Consider the following 24,590-nt stretch of genomic DNA (forward strand, 5'->3'; position numbering starts at 1 on the left):
CAGAGCATACCTAAATATTTTCACTGTTTTTGGATTTGTTCAGATTTAAATCCATAAATTCAAACAAAATTCACTCAAAGGCAAAAAAGGAAAAAGAAGAAAGGCACTGTGCACTTGGTCGCCCTGCTAACCCAGCCCAGCGACCGGCCCGTGTGGCACAGTGCTCGCCCTCCCCTCTCTCTCTTTACGCTGATAGGTGGGTCCCACCTGTCAGGTCCTCCTTCAACCTCTCGCCTGGCTCAAGCCGGCCGACCGGCCGCCAACGAGGCCTTCCCGACGAAACCCAACCTCATCTACGTGTTCAACTAGGCCCCGCGATTTTCCCAGCGTACCCAAGATGACCACAAAAGCCCCTCAGTGGCCCGGCCACAGCTCCGGCGGCCGGCATGGCGGCCGTGCGGGTGCTCCGGCTCCCTGGAGCCGATAGAGCGTGAGTAAAACGGTGGGGAAGTATCAGTGACTCATCACGATCTCAAAGAGCTACTCAAAAAGGGCGGAGGAGCAAGGGAGGAAGCGGACCACGGTGGCGGAAGCACTGGTGGCACCGCGGCCGGAGTTGGGGAAGAAAGGGGTCACGGGAGGCTTCGGAGAAGGTTGGGAGCGGACGGGTGGGTGCTATAGCAGAGCAAGGGAAAGGCGAGTCCAGCGGTGCTCTCAATTTGGGTGGAGTAGGCGTGTGGGTGGCGTATGGCGCTCAACGGCGGTGGAGAACAGAGAAAACGACGGCGGCCGCGGCTGAGGAGAAGCAAAGGCTCGGCTGCGGCTATCACTGGATGAGGACGTTGGGGTAAAAGACAGAGCAAGCACATGCCCAGGCAGCCAGTTGGCATGAGCAGCACAGGTGGAGCACCCGCGGTGCAACGGCGGCCGGGCGCCGTGCCCTGTTCCATAGGTGGCAGCACTGTAGCATTCTTATCCTCCCCTTTTCCATTTTCCAAATTACTTCTTATTTTCCATAGAAACTCAAAAATCTGCCAAAACAAGAACTGTGCAGAATAAAATTTCCTACAACATTTCTTTAAGGCTAAAATTCAGATTTTGAAAGGAAAAGGGTGAGTTTGATCAAAACAGTTTGAATTTCAAAAACCCAAATTGGAGCAAATTCAATCTGAATTGGGGCAAGACAGAAATTCTAAAATTACTTTTGATTTTTCTCAATAACTTGAAAAATTCCTAAAATACAAGTTGTTCACTTTGAAAAGCTCTACAACTTTTGTTTTGGTCACATTTCAAGATTCCAAACATATTTTGAAATAGAAGTTCAAATTCAAAAGGGGACCTTTTCTAGAAAACTGTATTTTTAAAATTACTTTGAATTTTACATTGAAACTTTAAAAACTCCAAATACCAAAGTTGTACGTCTTGACAATACCTACAACTTTTATTTTCGACTCACCCTCAAATTTTGCTTAGAATTTAAATTGCATAATAGGGGGCAAAAACGAGGGTTTAAATTAGGATTTTTCTTAAGTACTTAATTATATCCCTCCTTAATGAGGGATTTCTTAACCATCACAAACATCATTTCAAAAAGTAAACACACTCTATTCTCTTAAGCACAAGCCAACTAAAATAAAAACCAGATTTTAGGCATGCGGTCTATTGTTTGGTCTTTGCTAGTTGTAAACTGTATAAATATATATGCTTCATTTTATTGTAGTAGGAAGGCGTTTTATTATGGATTGCTAAAAGACATGGCTGACAATCCAGCCAAGTGGAAAGGGAGAAAAGTTCTGTTTATCCACACAGGTGGTCTTCTTGGGTTGTATGTTAAGGCTGACCAGTTGTCATCTTTGGTTGGGAGCTGGCGCAGAATGGATCTCGAAGATTCTGTTCAACACAAAGATGGCACTGGAAAGATGTTCTGATCAATATGGTCCATGTGCTTCCATGAGCGCCGTCTTGCAAACATTGTATTCATCAGAGTTTTTACTCTTACATTTGTGCAAGAAAATGCAGAATACATGGTTCACATTGTATAGAGCACTGATGACATCTTCCTTCCATTTGGAAATAAATATTTTTGATGTTGAGGTTTGCGTGTCTTTTCTGCCTGCAACCTTGTTTTTGGTTGCAAGACCTATTTTGCAAATGGCTTTCTGCCACAAAGACCTGCCTATCAGTAGGCCTTTAGCGCTATCAACAAAGCAGCTACCAAGTGCCAATCTGTAGGGTTCTATTATCTCCTGAGTTTCAATTAAGAACCAAAATAACTTGTACAAAAAAGCAGCTAGATTTGTTGTCATTCATATTCTTCAGAAACCTGTGAAGTAATCATTTGTCCAAAAAAAATCATTGATTTTTAGTAAGGGAAGCCTAGTCATGCGCATAGATAAAGCACACTCACCATTGGCACATTCGAATAGTCTGTAGACATTGATAAGATTCAACAGAGAGAAATTCACACATATCAGAACTGGACAACATATGTCAATTAATAACACTGAAGTTAATTTTTTTGAAGGAACTGGAGGGGCCAGGGCCCCTACAGATAAAATTGCTTGAAAGACAAAAAGTTACAAAGAGTTACAGTTGAGTTTGAGTTTGAAAGGAAAGGAAATCAGGGTAAAAAAAAAGAAACGAAAAACAATAAACAGCAAGAAAAGGGAGATTCAAGAGTTACAAGATGGAATTGATCCATTGTGAGAACTGAGCACTGATCCCTCTCTTTACTCTATGCTTAAGCAAGAGTAGCTTTGAACTGAAGATTGCTTTGGCGCCATCAAGAGAAGGTTGAATCCCCTTAAAAATTAGATCATTCCTGGACATCCATATTGCCCAACACATTAGAATGACAGCCTCCATGAAGAACTGAGAATTGATTTTATCTTTGAAATGATCTGCAATTTGTGGGAATGGTAACTGAATGGGTGAATTTATATTTAGCAATTGTCAGCATTGGGCTGCAAATGGGCATTGCAGAAAAAGATGATAAACTTGTCTCTTCAGCGTTTTGTAAGCATAGCACACATTGATAAGAAGGTAGCAGCATGTTTTTCCTTCTGAGAATGTTCCTTGTGCTCAATCTATCCTTGATTAGTAACCAAAAGAAAACCTTATGTTTGGGTTGACAATAAGAGCTCCACAGCCAACTATGAATGTCATGGATCTGTTGGTGTCCCTTCATAATCTTGTAAGCCCTTGAAGAGCTGAACCTATCACCCCACCTGTATTTCCAAAAGTCCTTGTTATCTGATTGTGGAAGGTTTTCTAATCTCTGCATAAGATGTTCCATCTGTGAATGAGCAGCTTCAGAGACCGGCAAATGAAAAAGCTGAGTCTGATCTTCCTGTCCTAGAACTTTTTTGCCTGATATGAACTTATTTTTTGCAAATAAAAATAACTCAGGCATCTCTGATTTAAGTTCATACCCATTCCATTTGTCCTGCCAAAAGAGAACTGTGTCTCCACACTGCATTTGTAGGACTACTAGCTCTTTGAACTGCTCTAGATTTTTCAGATTATCCCTCCACCAAAAAGATCCTCTCCTGACTTGTCATGGTAATCTGTCATTTCTATAATATTTTTCCCAGATCATTAGAACCTAAGGTATGTCATTTTTGTTATAAAATTTGTCTAAATTCTTCATCAACAGAGCCTTGTTCTGCTGTTCAATGTCAATTACCCCTAGTCCCCCTTCTTCTTTAGTCCTGCAAACCATTTTCCATGCTGCTTCGGGTGGCTTTCTAGCATTGATGTCATTTCCTCTCCATAGGCAATGTTTTCTGAACTTGTCAATTCTCTGAATTACCGTCTTTGGCAGAGCTAGTGTGCACATATAGTAAGTTGGAAGAGCTGAGAACACAGCATTTGTTAGCTCCAGTCTCCCGCCTGTGATAAGAAACTTGAGACACCGCCCAACCTTGCTTCACATTTGTTAATTAGAGGTATGAATTCCTGTAAGGATGGCTTGGTCAGACTGAGAGGTATACCAGAGCTAACACATCATCCTCACAAACGGCATCAACCCAGTTTTATACTAAATAAATGATCATTGCACTGCAAAAGTTCCACCTTTAGGGGGTGTTTAGGGTCTATTTAGTTTGCCATGGAATGAAAAATGCAAATGCCAACTACTTTGGAATGATGAAATGTAAAATACCAAACTTTTTAGGGTGATATTTAGTTCCATAAAAAATATAGAATTTATTGCCCTTATTATAGCCTCATAAGGCTCTTTTGGTCTTTTTTTATCTCTTAGATCCAAAATCCAAAATAGAGAATGACAACTATTTTGCCAAAAAATTTACATGATGTTTAGTTTTGTTATGCAAAATGATAAACCAAAACTTAGAATTTTTTGAGACAATGAGAACTAAACACCCCCTTAGTTCCCCTTTCATTCAAAAAAATTCTACGTTTTAGTTCATTATTTTTTTAAAATTTGACTTATAACAACTCTAAAAGTTCAAGCTTTGAGGGTAGAGGAGGGAGTACATAATAATGAAACTAAACCCAAAACATGACCTTAATAAGGTCTTGTTTGGTTTCTTTTCATTTTTTTTAACTCCCATCACATTAAATGTTTGGACGAGTATTAAGTATATATTATTTACAAAACTAAAAACACAGCTATAGAATAATTTATGAGATGAATCTTTTAAGCCTAATTAGTCCATAATGGAATACTAATTGCCAAATAAAATAAAAATGCTCAATACATGTTAAATTTTAGGCAAAATTTGCTATTGGACATGCCAAGTGATGGCTCTTTGTTGGAGGACACCTATTTTCGAGCATTTTCTGAAAGACATTCTAGTTCTTGACAAATTAGTTGGTGGACACCGTGCCTAACAAAATACTTTTATAAAATAGATATAAAATCATATGAGTGCCCAAAATTATATCATAAAATCTTCTAGATTCTACATGATGAGAACCACAGAGTAAAATATTATTTTGCACTGAAAATGACTATTTTACCTTTCTTTATAAATAAACAAAATTGACCATGGTTAATTTGTTCATGTATTTGTAGGACACTAAAAATCTTGGAACTAGTATATATTGTTTACAAAACTAAAAACATAGCTATAGAATAATTTGCGAGACGAATCTTTTAAACCTAATTAGTCTATAATTAAACACTAATTATCAAATAAAACAAAAATACTCAATACCTCAAAACAATTTAAACACCCCCAACCAAAGCCGTAGAAAAAAGACCATAGACGCAACCCAGTTGGTAGGGGTGCAGACGTGTGATGATTAGATGCACTTCTAAACCTTTTTAGTTCAAATATTTATACTATTTCTCTAAAAAAATAAAAAAATAAATATTTAAACTAAAAAAGTTTGGAGATGCACCCCGGTCCACGCCTCCTCAGTCCTTAGCCTCTTCAAGAGACTCGCCTGCCTTGCTGCCTATGCTCCGCTCTGTACCGTACCTAGCTATGGGACCGCTGAGCCGGGCGCTTCGAGTCCTCGAGGGAAGCCAGCGCCGAGCGGTCCCTGCGGAGTCAAGACCTCAGGGAACGGTCGGCGCTTCCAACGGTACCGTCGTTTGCTCTCAAGTTCTTAACCTATCCAGATTTCAGAAGGCCCCTGATTTTTACTTCACGCAGGTACAGGGAGCTCTCTGAGCGACCAGTAGAATAAGCAGGAATGGTTGGTCATTGAAGTGAAAAAAACCCAACCGGAGGGATCGGCCGTTTACTCTGTTGTTCCATAGAGGCATAGACCATAGGTACCTGTTCTTCGTTCAGTTGATTTTGGGTAACATTAGCTTTGGAGGACAGTCGCCTCCTCTGGCTCTGGGATTTCTATTGAGAGAAGTAGCTCCTCTCTATTACCTTAAACAAGTCAGCCTTGTTTAGTTCCCAAAAAATTTTACAAAATTTTTCAGATTCCCCGTCACATCAGATCTTTAGACGCATGCATAGAGTATTAAATATAGATGAAAATAAAAACTAATTGCATAGTTTGGTCGGAATTGATGGGACGGATCTTTTGAGCCTAGTTAATCCATGATTGGACAATATTTTTCACAAACAAACGAAAGTGCTACAGTACCTGTTTTGCAAAATTTTTTGGAACTAAACAAGGCCGAGAAAGATTAGCATCCAAAAATCATGAAAACCTGGCCAGCATTGCCAAGTGGTGTCCTTCAGTGTCTCACATTCTTTTATTCAAATGTAAATACAATATATGAAGCTGTTTGGCCAGCCCCGTTTAAACCAAAATACTCCCAGGCTAAGGATAATATGCTGAAATCTACATGATAAAAACAATTGTGCTCGTGCAAGGTTAATTACTAATTGAACCGAGCTAAAATCTTGCTGAACTTGATATCCGCGAGCTAGGTATCCTTTCACCTCTGTAAATGACAAGTGAACCATGACGCATAACCGTCTTCAATTGTTCGTGCATCCCTCTACCTCTGTCTTCTTCTTGGCACCGGCTTTTTTCATTTGCACCATCTTTAGTTTCTTCTTGTGGCAAGATTTGTTCCGACTCACCATTTTCAGGTCCTACTTTCTTGTTTTTGCAGAAATGGGTTATCAAGGCGACCACAAGAGAAGTGGTTGAGGCAACTCCAGTAGCGATGATGGGTCCTGCAAAGCTGTCAAAGGTCAGGCTACCTGTACCAGAGATGGTGCCCACATTTTGGCAGTTATTTTGATCTCCTATCCATTTCTTCTCGATTTGAATGATCGTATCTCCCCCTGTTATGTTCAGGATTGCCTGTGAGATGTCGCCAATTAAGGGCGACCCCTTCTGGAATGCCTAAGGAAGATGATAAACCCAGGTCAGTTTGTCCCATCAGTGTGCAAACTGAAATAAAGCTTTATTTGAACTTGGTTACCCCAAAGTAATGAACTTAATAAACACAGTCAAACTTACATATCCAAAACCCGCAGTCTTATATATTGGCCCAACCATGGTGTATCCCTTGCAGTGCTCTGCAAGAAATAGTTTGATGTATGGGATTTCATCTACATGGGCAGCAATACCACCATTCTTGCTTCCCTTGGAAAGTGCATTGTGATAATCTTCAGGGGTTTCATAGGGCTTGATCTTTGATGCGTCAAACCCAAGTTCTTCCAAAAGACCCTTGATGTAGGAACCACGTGAATACCCAACAGATTCTCCGGTTTTTAGGAGTTCATCGACATTTGTTACAGTTGGTTGGAGCTGTTGCACAGTTAGCATGGATGTCAAGCTTGCGGTGTAGCTTGATTTAAGTACCATTAGGAAGAACAGCCATATGACCAATACGATCCGTGAGATCAGGCGTTTCACCTTCTCTTCTGCAGAAATTACATTATGAGTTAATGCTATTTCAGACATCATAAATGAAAGTTCTGAAAATAAAAATTAATTCATCAAACTCGAGATTTTGTTATCTTTTCAGACATATGGTGGGAGTTATTCTTTCTTGCTTTTCTAAATTCGTATTTGCCTAGTATCTCTGTATACACTGTTTGCCTTGGCTTCCTATTTAGGCACATTTGAGATCGCTTATGACCTTAGCATGTTAGTGGAGACCTTGCATATGATGGTAATATATTCCTTCTTGCACTTTTAGAATTTCATACTGTTTGGTTAGTTCCCAATACATGATTTGTCTCCTTGTTTACGCACTTGTGTGCTTAGGACATGGCTTAAAAAGACAGCACAGTTAGTGGAAAACATATAAAATACACATTTCTTTTTCCAAGTTATGGAATTTTTCTGTATGAAAGTCACTTGCCAGGATAAAAAACATATCAACTTGATCGTTATGCTGTACAGGGAAAAAAGTATTGTGATAGGAACACTCAACTCTCTTCAAACAGTGAAAAATATATCATTGTAGCTAGCTGTCGTGGAATTGGACCACGAACATTCTTGTTGTCTCCTAGATGCTCCAACAACCATATCACGATGCCTGTGTAGATAAAGAGTATGATGGTTCCAAACCACATGCCTGGTGTCAGTGGCTTCAAAAAAATCCAGGCATTCTTGTTTATGCTTTCCTTGACAGGGACAACCATTGCTATCCCTGATTCAGTGTATGGCAGAGTGAAGTCAACGTACAAACTTCTGTTGTACCTAATTGTTATGTCTCCAACTGCTATGTCATACTTCTGCCAGAGTGTAAGAGAAAATTGTTTAACCAAGAGTGGGGTTGGATGAAAGAACGAATTGTGTTGATGACAAAGTAAGGTTATAAAAAGCTTAAGGCCTTGTTTGGATGTAGTCGGATTCACATCAATCCACATGTGTTGAGGTGGATTGGAGTGGAATTTGAACTAAATTCCACTCCAACCCACACCAACACACATGGATTAAAGTGAATCCGACAACATCCAAACAAGGCCTAAATTTTCTTTTCTTCTATTATGGTTCTGTAACCATTGACTAAACTAACACGATTCAAATAATTGAAGTAGTTTGAAGTGACACCATGAGTCCATGATATGTAATATCAGATCTTGGAAGAGCATTTGTGCGACTTATATACTTTTGACTTGAAAAGGTAAACGTGCAAAGTATATGTTACCTTAAGATAAACCTGGTAGACAAAATCATCATAGCTAGAACTTACATTCCCTGTTGTGTTAAATACTACGTATTCATAAGGAAGTGCATAAGGAAGTCGCTTTACTGCCTCTTCAAATATTTCAATTGCAAGGCCGCTTGCTTTAACCAAACCTCTAAGGGAGTCTTCACTGGCATCTATGTATTTTGGAAACCCTCCGCCTATGACTATACCAACTTGAAGCTTCTTGCCATCTATTGGAATTTCCCATCCTCTGGGCACCTCTGTTGATTCTCCTGGCCAAATCACGGTATTCAAATTATATGTGGTGCTCGAGTATGTTGTGTTTGTTATCCTTTGGTCTGATAGCTGTGAAATTCCATTTTGTGTGGTACAATACCCAATCACTCTATGTGCTTTTCCAACTACATTTATTATTTGAAACATGGAAACTTGCAGCTCCCCATCTGAAAGATCAAAGTAACCACTTAAGCCTTTGAATTTTGTTTGCAAGATTGCCTGTAGGAATGCCAGACTCTTTCTTGAATTTTCTAAGGTTCCTAAACTTGTTGAGTTTTTCAGTGCAGATGGTCTTTGAGATTTTTCTTCAGTAACCTTTGCCTTTTCTGCTGCTTGTGCCACCGCCCAGATTGTATCATAGCTCCATAGTCCAAAAACACTTAATTTCAATGTTGGGTCATTTGGATGATCATTTCGGGACCTCATGTACCATCTCATGGTGAAATTGTCAGTCTTGTTGATTTAGGAACATAGAACTGAACCCCCAAGGCACCATTCATTGCTTCCACAACTGAAGGATTTAGTGAATCTATGAGATTTGCTAGCCCATCTGTTATGATCCAAACAAATCCCTTCCTCATCATGCCAATTTCCTTTGCTTTTGTGAAGAAGAGGGAGCCCAAGGAGGAGGCCATGTGCACAACGAAGACCCTTGTTTGCATTGTCATCAGCTTGTAGAGTTCTTGAGTAATTTGTTCACCTGTTGCTGATTCATCTATTGCACTCCGATAAGGAATATGGGCATCTATTCCTTCAAGGACATTGAAAAGGTCTGGTAGTATACCTCTACCATAATCATTATCTACATAGATAGGTACCACCTTTCTCCATCCATAGGCCTTGATTATGGAGGCAATGCTACTCACTTGTGCAGAGTCACACGCTGTTGCTTGAACAAAATATGGAAGACTCTGGGAAGACAAAGACGTGCTTGTTGCTGTGAATGAGATAATTGGAACTTGATATCTATTTCCAAGAGCCGATACGAACACAGCTTGAGAAGATTTCTGTGGGCCGATGATAGCTTGGACATTGTAGTTCTCCAGCAATTCAAGAACTGTAGAATTGCATATAGAGACAGCTTCAACTTTTTGAGGAACCAAATTTCTTATTATTCATATGCTTTATACCAGAAGTCCAGAACAGAATCACTGACATATAACTTATTAAATTAGTATTTTCAAGATATGGATGGATTATTAAAATTCATTCACTACATGGTTTAGTTGTAACTTATGGCAATGGAACATCAGAAAGGTTGTCCCTGTAAGTTTGCACTGGCTATCATATCAATAAAGCTACTGTTAAATTCAGTTCAATTATAAAATGCAGCTACATGCATAGCTTTGTTTTCTCCGCACTGACGCAGTACTTGCAGTTAAGGAACTATAGGGATTAAAAAAATTTGGTGCCACCAGATGTAAACATATCATGTTTTTCTGTTGCATAAGTGGTTTTCAGGACAAGATTGCCACTGCCTTCTAGCTATACTATTTCAGAAAAAAACCACACATTGCATGTTTTCTGCATCAAAACTGCTCCAGATTCCTTCTAGGTGCATGCTAAATTTCAGGTAAGAGTCTATATTGAATAGTTTTTAATTAGTCCTATTGTTGCCACACAGGGAGTTATAGAATTGGAAGTAAAACAACATTTTTGCCTCTTCACATATGGACTTCTCTGCTTATTCTGTGTAACCTATGTGGTAACAAAACATAACCATTTAAATGGAACACAACAGATTTATGATCCTTGAAATGATTTGTTGTGGAAAAGACCGAACTTCCAAAATACCAAGTGTGCAATCTGATAATCAAGTAATCACTTACTCTATCAACTGTTCCATATCTGACGATGAAACTTACCTGCAGATGCAGCTTGGACATCATCGCTTTTGGAGTCCCTGACGTGGAGGACAAGTCTCGTGGTGTGGTTCGGATGGACAGTATAGAAATCTTCAACAGCAATTGAAATGCTCGTATGTGCTACCTTGCCCACCGTTGTCCCCAAATCAAGTACTACCCCTATATGGAATTCTTCTACTTTGCTTTCTGTAGCATTTTGGGCAACTGCAGCACTGAATGCCAAGAGTATGAGCATTGTGATCCTAACTCCTGTTGCCATCTCGTGAACTATGAGGTTTGCTGAAGAATCTTTCTACATTGGTGCACTAGTTATATAGGCATAAGTTGTCATCTCTCTTGTGAGTTAAACCGAGTCAAATTTCTGTTATACTGCTACCAGTACATTAGTCTGATTGAAGCTTGTCTTTTCGTTGCGATTCCTGTCAAGAATTCAACTGTTTGCTCGCCAGTCCTAGCTGAGGTTTTCTTTATGCTCTGTACACACTTTTCAAAGCTGAGGCATCAGATATTTCTAATTTCTCCTCGATTGGATCGACAAGTGTATGTACACTATCATCCTGGAGTAGTGGGATGGAGACCTGGAAGTTGAAAGCCGAAGTCTTGTGCGGGTTCAAATGCAAGTGAAATTTCCCCGTGAAATTCGTAGTGAGACCAGACCTTTCCAGTTGTAGCCGAGCCGAGTGAGTCTTTTGGGGTTGTTGGAACCTTGACTCGTTATATATAGAAATGAAATACGGAGTATTTGAAGTGAAGAGCGCGTGTACGTGGCAATTTCTTTTGCGAGACTCAGTTACGGACAAACTTGAGCGAGACTCAGGCCTTGTTTAGTTCACCCCATAAACCTAAATTTTTTAAAATTTCCCGTCACATCGAATCTTGCGGCACATGCATAGAGCATTAAATATAGATGAAAATAAAACTAATTACACAGTTTGTCTGTAAATCGCGAGACGAATCTTTGAACCCTAGTTACTCTATAATTGGACAATGTTTATCAAATAAAAATGAAAGTGCTACAGTGTCGTTTTCCCAAAAAATTTTGGAACTAAACAAGGCCTCAGTTACGGACAAACTTGAGAGTACACTCACCTCTATAAACGTGTGCATGCACACCTTACTTTTATGCAACTTCTAAAGTTAGGCCCTGTTTAGATTGCAAAAATTCTGGCCCAAAGAGCAAATTTTTTGGCCTGCCAACTAAACAGGGCCTAAAAATTTTGTGGCAAAAAAATTTGGCCTGCAGGGCCTGTAACTGTGCGCTAACACCCACGCCAGCCCACCAATCGCGAACCCTATCTGAATCCCCCCCTCACCCCCCCGCAAACCCTCAGCTATTTCATCTCCCGTCATCAAACCACCAACCCGCAAACCCTAGCGCGCAGCCAGCCCACCACCGCTTCCCCCCGCAGCCGCAGCACCGCAGCCCTTCCCCCCCCCCCCTCCCCGCAGCCGCAAACCCCTACCCCGCGGAGCCGTTTCCATCCCGCCGCCGCGAACCGTAGCCTCAAACCCTAGCAGTTCCCCCCCCCCCCCCCCCGCTGCCGCAAACCCTACCCCTTTCCCATGGACGGAGCGCACGGAGATTGCTTCAGCGGCGGCCACTTCGCCGACGAGGCCGTCTTCGGAGTCCAGGAGCCTGCCATGAACGACGCCACCGTCGAGGCGCCCCGCACGGACTTCATCGGCGCTGGCAGCAGCGGCGGCATCAACCCAAGGTTGGCGTCGCTCGACATCAACTACGACTCCAATTTGACTCAGATCGGACTAGGTCAGCACGTTCCCCCCCCCCCGTTCTGCTTCGCGTTCTTTGACTTTCAATCCGCCGCGCCGCGTTGATGACTCCCCCACGGACGGGGTCTTCCTCCAACCCCCGTCTTCTTCCCGGAATCATTGGATGCCTGGCGGATCTGGGGGGCCATATCCTCTCCGAGAGAGTATGGGTACTCCGGCGTGCCCTTCGTCCCGAGCGGATCTGGTGGCCGCAGATCCGGCGTGCCCTTCGTCCCGGGCGGATCTGGTGGCCGCGGATCCACTGGCAGAGGTGCGAACACTCGCAAGGCCCGTCCCCGCGCTGCAAGGGCCGGCCGTGAAGACAACCCGGACCAGCAGCAGTTCTTCCCCGGCATGGACGGCTTTCGCTACCCGGTGAGTTCACATAATAAATCTTCCTTCCTGTTTATTTAGTTTAGTTACAAAGATATTTAGTTTACGTACTAGATTATTTAGTTTAGTTACAAAGATATTTAGTTTACGTACTACATTATTTAGTTTAGTTACAAAGATATTTAGTTTACGTACTAGATTAATTAGTACACTTACAAAGATATTTAGTTTACGTACTAGATTATTTAGTTTAGTAGTTCTCTGGTATTTAAGTAGTTCTCTGGTCTAGGTACTAAAACACAAGGGTAGTTGGGATCCAAAGAGACTGCGTGTCTTCATTGACATTTACCACTCCCAAATTAAAAACGGCAACTACAACAACGGCGTTATGAGCAGCGCTGGGTGGAAGGACATCAAGCACAAGTACTTCTTGGCTACTGGTTTAGTTCAGGAGAGGGAGCAGTTCAACAGTAAAGTGCAAGAACCCAAGGCTGAGTGGAGGTTATGCAATTCGTTGCGCAAGTCTTCTGGCCTGGGAGGTAGTGGCTACAATGTTTATGCTAATGATGACTGGTGGGAGAAAGAGAGCAAGCTACCACCAAATAGTTTAAGGTTTTCAATACAAGCCTATGCATGCAGTCTTACAATAGTTCAATTCTTATTATAGGGCAAGAAGGCTTTGCTAAAAATAAGGGATGGCGGCATGCGTGACTACCTCGGGCAGCTTGATGACATGTTTGCTGGATGGACAGTTGATGGGTCTACTGCATACAGGCCTGGAACTGGTGCGGCAACCGATGTCATTGGAGTGGACGACTCCGATGACGAGGATGCGCAGCATGAGCGACAGGAGGATGTTGCAACCCCTGCAAGTCAAGGATTTGCAACCCCTGTTAGCCAAGGCAACAAAAGGCCTTCTAGCACTAATTCCACAGCCTCCAGCCCTAGCAAGAAAACAAGGAGCTCCAATGCTAGGTCTTGGGATAGCAACCAACGTGAGGCCAATGACATTGAAAGGCAAAAGGTAAACTTGTTTGGTAGCATATTGGAGATGCAGCAAAAGAGGAATTAGCAGCAGGCATAGCAGTTGCCTTTGACAAAGAACTAGATGATCGAGAAGGCATATAACATTGCATTGGGGATGGGAATTACTGCAGCTACCAGGAGTTCCTTCCTGGCTGTTAGGAAGATCTGCAAAGATGATGTTGATCTGGCCATCTTCCTTGCTTGCACTGATGATGCTGCAAGGTGGATCATCATCAGCGAAAACCTCCCGGTGGAGAACTAGTTCCCCCTGCTTAATTGAAGTGCATGCAGTTAGCCTTAGTTGTAATGCAGTTAGAGTAAGTCCTAATGCAGTTAGTCCTAATCCGTTTAGTCTGAGGTGAACAATTTGAACTCTAATTTAGTGCCCCAAATGTGGGGTTCATCTAGGATCTTTTGCAGTGATTTGTGCTTTGTCATCTGAACCTTTGTTATTCCAGTTATGTGAATTTGTTTCAGTATTTTATGCTTTATACTCTGGATATTCATTGTTCTGTCGCATGGCCATCGAGCTGTGCTGGGGTTTTGGACAACATTTCAAATTGGAAGGGGGGCTGTCATACCTATGCTGATGATGATAGGATGGAGAAGACCTACATGTCAGCAGTGATGACGAATCCCAACCAGCCGAACACAGTGACGATGTACCAATGGGAGATGATTGGTACGAGGCCATTCAGAACATGATTATGATCGACTTAATGTCAAGTCATGCATTAAAAACCAGTGGTATGTTAGACCAAGCCATACATATTGATAAGTACTTGAGTAGGCGCCCTTATAGGACCCCTAAATTGCCTGGAATAGAGTGGGTCATGGATAATCTACATGACCCTGAGAGGTGTTACACCATGTTTAGGATGAACCCTGAAATGTTTCACAAACTTCATGAAGTCCTGACACAAACATATGGCCTCAAATCCAGTAGGAAATCAACCTCTTTAGAAGCACTAGTATCTTCTTATGGATGCTTGGTGACTGTCAAAGTGTTAGGCAAGCTAAAGAAAGATTTGAGAGGTCCCTGGGTACTATCTCTAGGCTTTTCAACAAAGTGTTGATATGTATGGATAGATTAGCTGCCGACATCCTAAAACCTGTTGACCCTACATTTAGTACAATGCATGACAGACTTAGAAGACCTAGGTTCTATCCCTACTTCAAGGACTGCATAGGCGCAATAGATGGAACCCATATACCATTAACTGTGCCTAGTAATTTATTTGTCCAGTACTTGAACCGCAAGGGTAGAACCACACAGAATGTCTTGGCTGTCTGTGACTTCGACATGAGGTTCAGCTTTGTCCTTGCTGGATGTCCTGGATCTGCTCATGATATGAGAGTCTTCAATGATGCAACATCAACTTTTACTGATCAGTTCCCCCATCCACCTCCAGGTATATTGTTGTATGGTTACATCTTGTGCCCTGTTATCTAAATTGGCATGATTTTGCTCATAGATATGGTACTGTAGTTCTACAGGCAAATATTACCTTGTTGATTCCGAGTACCCAAACCGGCTTGGTTATCTAGCCCCATACAAGGGAACCAAGTACCATATGCAAGAGTACAGAAACGTCGGCCCTCAAGGTAAAGAAGAAATCTTCAACTTTACGCATTCATCTCTTAGGAATGTCGTAGAGAGGGCATTTGGCGTTATGAAAATGAAGTGGCTTATGTTGCGTGATGTTCCCCCATACTCCACCGTAAAGCAAAGCATGATAATCTGCTCTTGTATGGCACTACACAATTTCATGAGGACTAGTGGAGTGCATGACAGGCACTTTGAGCAGCTGAATAGGGATGCTAACTATGTGCCACCAGAGGCATTTGAGTTCCAGCCTGATCCTGAGGTCGTGGAGGATGAGTTGAATGTGATGAATCAGTTTCGTGATTCAATCGCCACTGCATTGTGCACTGGTGATTGAAAGATCTTTTTGGATGAACAGTTTTGATCTTGCTGTGCTTGTATTTTTCGTCCTGGGTTGAGGACTGAGTGTGGATGTGTGAATAATATCTGTAATCGGCATACAATAGTGACAGGGACAGTGGTGAATAATAGGGCTGAGTGTTTGTGAACAAATACAATTTTTTGTTGTTTATATATATATCATTGTGATTAAAGACAAAGCAACGTTTGCATGAGTGACACCGATGTGGAGAGTGCGGCATGCAGCATGCAAAGCAACGTTTGCATGTGCATGCACTCCCAAACAGTGCATTTAATGCCCTTCTAGCTGTGTCTGCAGCCTAGATTTTGTCAGAAAAAAAAATTGTCTAACTAAACACCTAAAATTTTTTTGTGTGTCAGATTTCTCTGCTTAAGTTCTGACAACAAAAAAATTTACCACTTTGGCCAAAATTTTTGCAATCTAAACAGGGCCTTAGTCTCAATGCATAGTTTCATGACACAGTTGCCAAGAATATAAACTAGATAACCGAGCCACAGGAGTTTCATGGAGATGAAACTCCTCTCTCATATGATGAAACTCCTTTATTTGATAATCCTGTCAAGTCAGCAATTATGCTTATGTGGCATCCTATTTAATGTGCATAACACTCTCATGAAACATGCATTGAGATTAGCCTAAGAACCGAAGTAAAATAGGTATATATTTGTGTGTATATATGTGTGTTTCGAGGGAAATGCTATGTTTGTATTCAGCCTTGTAACTTTGTATCTATAGCTGTGTCAGAAGGAAATGCTATAAACTAAAGCCTTGTTTAGATCTCAATCCAAAAAGTTTTCATTCATCTTATTGAATGTTTGGACATATGCATGAAACATTAAATATAGATAAAAAATAAACTAATTAAAATTTGGTTGGAAATCACGAGACAAATCTTTTAAGTCTAATTAGTCCATGATTAGTCTTAAGTGCTACAGTAACTCATATGTGCTAATGACAAATTAATTAGGCTTAATAAATTCGTCTCGTAGTTATGTAATTAGTATTTTTATTAGTATCCAAATATTTCTTCCGACGTCCTATGAAACATTCGATGTGACACTAAAAAAATTTTAGGCCTTGTTTAGTTCACCAAAAAAACCAAAAACTTTTCAAAATTTCCCGTTAGATCGAGGCCTTGTTCAGTTTCTAAAAAAATTTAGGATTCTTCGTCACATCGAATTTTTAAACGCATGCATGAAGCATTAAATATAGATAAAAGAAATATTGCGATGTGACACATCGACGTTCTATGAAACATCCGATGTGACACCCAAAAATTATATTATATAGTTTGTCTGTAATTTGCGAGACGAATCTTTTGAGCCTAGTTAGTCTATGATTGAACAATAATTATCAAATACAAACGAAAGTAGTACGGTAACCAAAACCTTGCCTTCCGTTGTCCTTGATAAGGCCGAAGAAGATCGGCGTAGGGTGTTGCACGAGCGTGTGCTAGTCCGATGATGGGAGGGTCATTTGCTCGGTTGCTGGCTGATCAGATGGCTGCAAGCCTCTCCATGGAAGTGGGCGTACCTCCATTGATCTTTAGTAAGGGAAGCCTTTCATACGCATAGATAAAAGCACACTCACCATTGGAACATTCGAATAGGCACACTCACCATTGCCACATTCGAATAGTCTATTAGTCTTCATTGAGGAAAATTAACATCCAAAAATCCTGAAAACCTGGTTAGTATTGCCAAGTGGTGTCCTTCAGTGTCTTAATTTTTATCCAAATGTAAATACAATATATGAGCCTGTTGGAGCAACCTGTTTAAACCAACACTCCTAGGCTAATGATAATATGCTGAAATCTTCATGATAAAAAAATTGTGCTCGGTCAAGGTTAATTGTTAATTGACAGCTAAAATCTTGCGGAACTTGATATCCGTGAGCTAGGTATCCATTCACCTCTGTAAATGAAAAATGAACCATAATGCATAATTGTCTTCAATTGTTCATGCATCCCTCTACCTCTGTCTTCTTGGCACTGGCTTTTTTCATTCACACCATCTTTAGTTTCTTCTTGTAGCAAGATTTGTTCCGAGTCACCATTTTAAGGTCCTACATGTGTTTGCAGAAATAGATTATCAAGGCTACCTGTACCAGAGAAGTGGTTGAGGCAACTCTAGTGGCGATTGTGAGTCCTGCAAAGCTGTCAAAGGTCAGGCTACCTGTACCAGAGATGGTGCCCACATTTTGGCAGTTCGATGCATGGGATTTCATCTACATGGGCAGCAATACCACCATTCTTGCTTCCCTTCGAAAGTGCATTGTGATAATCTTCAGGGGTGTCATAGGGTTTGATCTTTGTTGCGCCAAAACCAAGTTCTTCCAAAACAAAAGCCCCTTGATGTAGGAACCGCACGGATACCCAACGGATTCTCCAGTTTTAGGAGTTCATCTACATTTATTACAGCTGGTTGGAGCTGTTCCACAGTTACCATGGATGTCAAGCTTGCATTGTAGCATGATTTAAGTACCACTAGGAAGAACACCCATATGACCAGTACAATCCGTGAAATCAGGCTAGTCAGAACGCTATGATGGAAATTGATCAGGATGCTGAGATCACGTTTGTGCCTATCTTTGAAGTTCAGCCACCTTTTGCTGCCTCTGTTGTGCCACCTGTTGGAGCCATCCAGGCTGCAATCAGTACTGTTGTTCAAGCTCACACTGCATTGCAGAATGCCTTGCCATCTCCTGATCAGTTGGTTCCACGCCCTGCTGTTTCCCCTACAATTCAGTTTCAGACTCTACTGCAGAATTAAAATGGACTGACCCTCTGTGATCTGCGTGAAGCTGCCTTTCAATATTATTTCAGTTATGTTGCTGTCATCCCTCGGGCCATTTCAGTCCTGGACAGATCCTCTGTTCAGTTTGTCAGTGCCCACATGGACACCTTCTTGGTACAGTGAGATGGTCATCCAGTTATGCAGCGTTTCATTGTGCAGTTGGTCACAGAGCCGAAAGTGAAGAACTCCTGTGTCCTCATGGAGCTGGAAGATGAAAGTGTTTCTGACAACTCGTTGGCTCCAACTGTTGATACTCAGACTATTCTGCACTCTGCTGTTTTGGAGGTGTCTGAGGATGAGGAGGTGGAGAACACACCGCCTGGCAATCTCACCCCCTGTCGACGTCGCCGCAAGCCAAGGCGTCTGATTGATGTCAAGCTTCTCTGTCGCAGTCCTAGGCTGAATCCCAACCGGGCTGGGTTCCACACACAGGAAGCAGCGGATGCTGCTGCTTTGTTTCAGCCAGTGGTTAACTCTGATGCTGCTGCACGTGATGGCCCGGCTCCTTTTCTCCCACTGCAGATTGTGCAAGGCATTGGTGAGAATTTCTTGCAGATGAATCCTGAGGATCTTTCTGAAGAAGCTCTGACGGTGACCCGTGTGACCAGTGATAATGAAGAAGTTGCTTAAGTGTGTTGCATCTGGTTTAGCCCTTCAGGCTTCTTTTGTTTTTCGCTCTCTGCTGACCCTGCGTGGCAGCTCTTCAATAATTAGGTGGTCTTGCATGACCTTATGTCATTCTAAAACTTCAGTGTGTCAAACCTTTATCCTTTGCCTTAATCAGTGTGGTTTCAGCTACTATCCTTTGTGTTTACCTGTGTTAGCCAGTGACTTCGTTTGCTGGCCCTTTTGCTTATTTGGACCATGCATTTATTCTACAATTTCTTGATGTGTGCCCTTACATTTTAATCTAGCTTGCTAGGTTAGTTGATAGGATTAGACATAGAGTGTTTTTTTTTTGCGCTAGAGATAACACATTTAGAAAAAACAGATGTACAGTTAGAGACTTATGTAGATTCTTAAAAGTGGTTTTGAGCCTTTGTTTTTAAGTGACGCACACACTTGTTAATTTCTCAATTCCTTGTCACTCGCAATCATGTTCATGGCTTCCAGTTACCCTGCTTTTTTTTCTCTCTTTTGAAAAAACCATGAATATATGCTCATTCCAGATCTTGTCCCTCCTAAAACTTTTTAAGCACGCCATATATATTCAAACATTTTCATGTTCCACATTGTAGCGTTTTCTAGATTCATCAAATAACCAAAAATAAATAAATTCCAGATCCTCTTCAGAAGTTTACAAACATCAACATTTCAAAGTTTCGTAGAACTTTCCAAATGCGCTGAAAATAGCACGTCGATAACAACAACAGCTCTGACTGACCCTGATGATCCATGATGGGTCAGTCAGTCTGTAAAACTACTGCATCATTACGCGCGTGTTGAATTTCCCGCTTTCAAAGAGCACGGACAAGACAATGCCGACGGATATATGAACATTAGTACAAGCTGACATTTTAATATCGTACACATTATTGACATCAGTAATCTTACGACGATGCATACAGCATACATGTGGCTGGGCTAAACTACCTGTTAATTCTTCGTTCGTCGATCCACAAGCACACTGGGCTTATCTACGGCAACCAGACGTGCTGCAGGCACCTCTGATCGCTGATGGACATGTCGGCGACGGCGACCGTGGCGGTGCAGTTCATCTCCAGCACCACGCGGCGGTGCACCAATCCGCCCAGCACGGCGACGCGGCCGCGCACGCGCGTGGCAGTGGCCACCGCGACGGCGCCCGCCGCCACGACGTCCTCCAGGAACGCCGGGTCCCCCAGGAGCGCGCCCACGGCGACGTCCACCGTCACGTTGAGCCGCACGGTGCGCCGCGCCGGGGCCGTGCCTGGAGGGCCCAGAGCCTCCCCGACCTGGCGCGCGCGGTAGTACACCGACGTCTCCGTCGCGGCGTACCGCAGCGACGCCGCGTTCGGGTTCTTCACCGACACGTCCGCCACCACCGTCAGGGTCAGGAGTGGTGGTGGCGTTGTCGACGACGACGCGGCGGCGGCGGCGGCGGCGGCGACGGGGTCCTTGAGAGAGATGGCGTTCATCGTCATCACGGGCTCGCGGACGCGGAAGACGGTGAGCGTCACGGCGAGCAAGGCAGCGGCGACGAGGATGCTGATAATGCCGCATGAGATGAGCACGCAGCGGAGGCGCAGAAACGGGGTTCTGACCACGGCGGCGTTGCTGCCCATGGCGTCACCAGTGGATCGGATCATCGGAGGCCAAGTGCTGGTTGCATTGGAAGGAAGAGAGGTAGGACAACGGTGCAAGTGAAGTAGTGGAGACCTGTGGTAAGTAGTGAGTGGGTGATCACGGAGGTTAATGGTTTTTTTTTTACTATGGTTTTATTATGATGGGATTCAGCTGGCATTGGTGATAGGATGTTTCAATTTTTCGCAGCAGAAGTCGAAGCTTCAGCGTCACCTGTTTTTCCTTTCTTCACCTGAATCATTTATGCTCTCTAACATTTAAGATATGTTCTTAGATATAAATCACTTTAAACTATAGAGTAAAATGACGGTCCTTAAACTTAGAAGGCGGGTCCTTAAACTTTCATTTTTTTAATTTCTAGGTCCCTAAACTTCAACACAGGTCTAAACGGGTTTTGACCCGCTCCATAAATCGACATGGCATGATGGCTCAGCGTTGACGTGGATTTGACATAGTCAGTCCAATACGGGAGTGTTTGGTTCACGTTTTCAACTTGGCCTGGCTAGCCAACTAAGCCAGGGTACCCCAAGCCTGGCTCTCCCAATGCAAGAGGCAGTTGTTAGCAAAGCCTGGATTGCTTTGATCATGTTTGGTTGTCTGGTCAGCTTGAATACAGTTACCTCTTCCTTGTTCTGGTAGCTTTACCTCTTTGAGGCATTACATCGAACAGTTGGTGAGCGGCCGCTAGAATCTCCACCGCGCTGTGGCAGACGAGCTCCCTGGCCATGGCTATCGATGCTGTGCCACTGCCACCGCCCGTGACATGGACGAGGAGGACGGATTCACCTTCGTCGCCGTCGACGACTCCATCCCGCGCGTGCAGGACGTCGATGGTGCCTTCCCAGATGCCCGGTGGAGGACGCCTTCCCAGATGCCCGGAAGAGGAGGATGCCGATGACCACCGTGCGGGTGCCGCTCGGGCAGCTCCTCCTGGAAGAGCCGTGGTGCGACAACGCCGACGCCGAGCGGATCCAGGGTTGAGAAGAGGAGGCGCGCGTCGGCGAGATCCGGATTGAGCAACGAGGTCTCACGCGCGGCCGAAGCTCCTCCACCCGAAGCTCCTCCACCGCGGACGAAGGGGAGAAGAGGAGGCGCGCGTCGGCCGAAGCTCCTCCATCCCGAAGCTCGCCGCCCGACTCCGCTTCATGGACTACCTCGACGAGGAGCAACGGCGGGCCATCACCATGAAGCCGCGGTCGGGAGGTGGCGGCGGCGCGGGAGGTGAGACGGTGCGAGAGGACGCGGCGGGAGGAGGCGCGGACGGGAGGTGGCGGCGGTGCGGGAGGAGGCGGCGGTGCGGGAGGTGAGACGGCACGGAAGGTGAGACGAGCGGCCGGGGGGCTAGGCCAAGCCTGGCTCCGCTAGAACGAGCAATTTGGGCGTTTCCACGGAGCCACCAAAATCGTACGGACTGGGCTTCCACAAGCCTGGCTAGCAGGCCTTACAGGGGACCAAACAGGTCCAAATTGCATTATGTAAGCCTGGCTAAGGGCTAAGCCAGGCAACCAAACACTCCCTACCTAACTTGCATATCAGTGTCATGTAGGTCCGATGCTTCCAACATTGGATATCAAGATCCACAAACGTTAAATGGGTCAAATGAGGTACCTAAGCTCGTACGATAGTGTCATTTAGGTCCTTAACTTCCAAAGCCTCAAACTTACTAATTTACGATAAGCCACTTGTGTGTGGATACTGATTCTGCACTTGACATATGGGGCAGTTCAACAAGCAAGGAAGATGTCGGCTGGTATTGACGTGGCCCACGGAAGTTACGCTGAGCACTACAAAGAGAGCAGTCGAACAAACGATGGGTTCATAAAACTAATCGGAACTGATGTCGGTGTCCCTTTCTGCTCCATCTCCCTTCCCCTTTTTGCTTCTTCTATCTCTTGTATCTGTTTCCTTGTATTTAGCTAATATACTACTGCCATAAAAAAAAGCCTCTAATCTACTTCATCCGTCCTGAAACAACGCAATATATTAGGGCTATTTTTAGACAAAATAAGAGAGAGAGAATAGATATATGTACCTCCCACTTGACTTCCTAATTTATTGAAATTTGATCCTATTCCACATGATTAAAGGATAATTACTTAAATACTTTCATCTCTCGTATTTTTATTTAAGTAAACATTATCTTTTTTGTTCCCCGAATACACTATATTTAGGGAACACCTCTCAAATGCCAGAATACACTCTATTCCAAGACAGATGGAGTACCACCGAGTGTCCAATATACTTGCATAATACTTGTGACCAATAGTTGCATAATACTTGTGGGTTCCCTGACATATATAAGCCTCACTGTAGCGGATTATATAAATAAAAGGATTTAGATAGAGGCTTCAGCCTCCTCAAGATAAGTTGAAAATTAATAGCTTGTACCCATAGAAACTCAACCATCTCTGACGTTGTCTAATGTAAAATATAAATCTATATATTAGGACAAAAGAATTGAATTCCCTCTCCACTGAAGTAGTATGCTTGGGTCTTGTTTAGTTGCAAATTTTTTACAAAATAGATCCGGTAGCATTTTCGTTTGTATTTGATAAAATAATATTTAATCATGGATTAATTAGACTTAAAAGATTCATCTCACAAATTATAAATAAACTGTACAATTAGTTATATTTTTTATGTATATTTAATGTTTTATATATGTGGCATAAGATTTGATGTGATGGAAAATCTTTAAAAAAATTATAAATTTTTTTAAAAGTAAACAAGGCCTTGGTATGTTCCAATCTCAAATAATAAATCATGTTTAGTGTCCGCGTCAGACACCATCAGCGAGCTGAGTCATGCACCATCGAAGGATAATATGTGACAGGGATACATGAAAAGGCAGCTAAGGCCTTTAGTTGGCAAAAACTTTAGTTTTTGGCTACTGTAGTACTTTCGTTTTTATTTGACAAACATTGTCCAATCATGGAGTAACTAGACTCAAAAGATTCATCTTACAAATTACAGGTAAACTGTGCAATTAGATTTTATTTTTATCTATATTTAATGCTCCATACATACGACCAAAGATTCGATGTGACGGAAAATCTTGAAAATTTTTACGAACTAAACAAGGCCTAATTTATTTCGTTGGCTTGTACCTACAAACGAAAGCTGCGCGGACCGCCGGAAAGGCACCAGTGCCGTGGCCACGTTTCTTCTTCGTGCGCGCTGGCGCTGCCTGCAGCAGGCTCCTCTCCAGCCTGAGCCTCACCAGATCCACAGCGATCATGAGGACGGCTCTCACTGTCACTGGCCTGCCACGAACTAATTTATTTCTTTGTAACTGTTCGGGTTGAAACTAAGTTTCTGATCGGGTTGAAACTGTTTCAGAGTGCTTAAACTCTCTGGTGGTGGCTGTTAACGCCTGAATGTACACCTGGAACTGACAGTGGGTGGCCGAACCAGCATGTTCACTTGATTTTATCTGTCATCAACTATTTAACAATATTTTTTTTATAAAAAATTAATCAATAATATTTTCAGCCATAATTTATTAGCCAAGTGAACGAAACTAGCAACCGGTTCGGTGTATGCTTAGATATCTACCTTCTTAGTCCGGTCTCTCTATAACATTCGAAATACTTGTATTTTCGTTATATCATATTTTTTTTAAGATCGGAGATATAGCCCGTTTTTTATTAAGCAGAGTGAATTACAAGTCTCGGTTAGAAAAAATATATATGCAACGAAACATGATACGTTTAGCAGGACAGCTAGAGGATATACTCACATGGAAAAAAAAAAGCCTTCAATCCGATTCGTGAAGATGAATAAGGCC

General features: G+C 42.7%; 1 protein-coding gene and 1 pseudogene across 1 annotated transcript; both read right to left on the reverse strand.

The window, feature by feature from the left end:
• On the reverse strand, nucleotides 302-10,888 carry LOC8078370 (annotated as a pseudogene).
• Nucleotides 20,009-20,808, reverse strand: LOC8059065. Its single transcript, XM_002453603.2, has one exon. It carries the CDS (start codon nucleotides 20,806-20,808, stop codon nucleotides 20,158-20,160), a length of 651 nt encoding a protein of 216 aa, XP_002453648.1. The 3' UTR covers nucleotides 20,009-20,157.

This window comes from Sorghum bicolor, chromosome 4 (assembly GCF_000003195.3).
Source record: "Sorghum bicolor cultivar BTx623 chromosome 4, Sorghum_bicolor_NCBIv3, whole genome shotgun sequence".
Classification (NCBI taxonomy): domain Eukaryota; kingdom Viridiplantae; phylum Streptophyta; class Magnoliopsida; order Poales; family Poaceae; genus Sorghum; species Sorghum bicolor.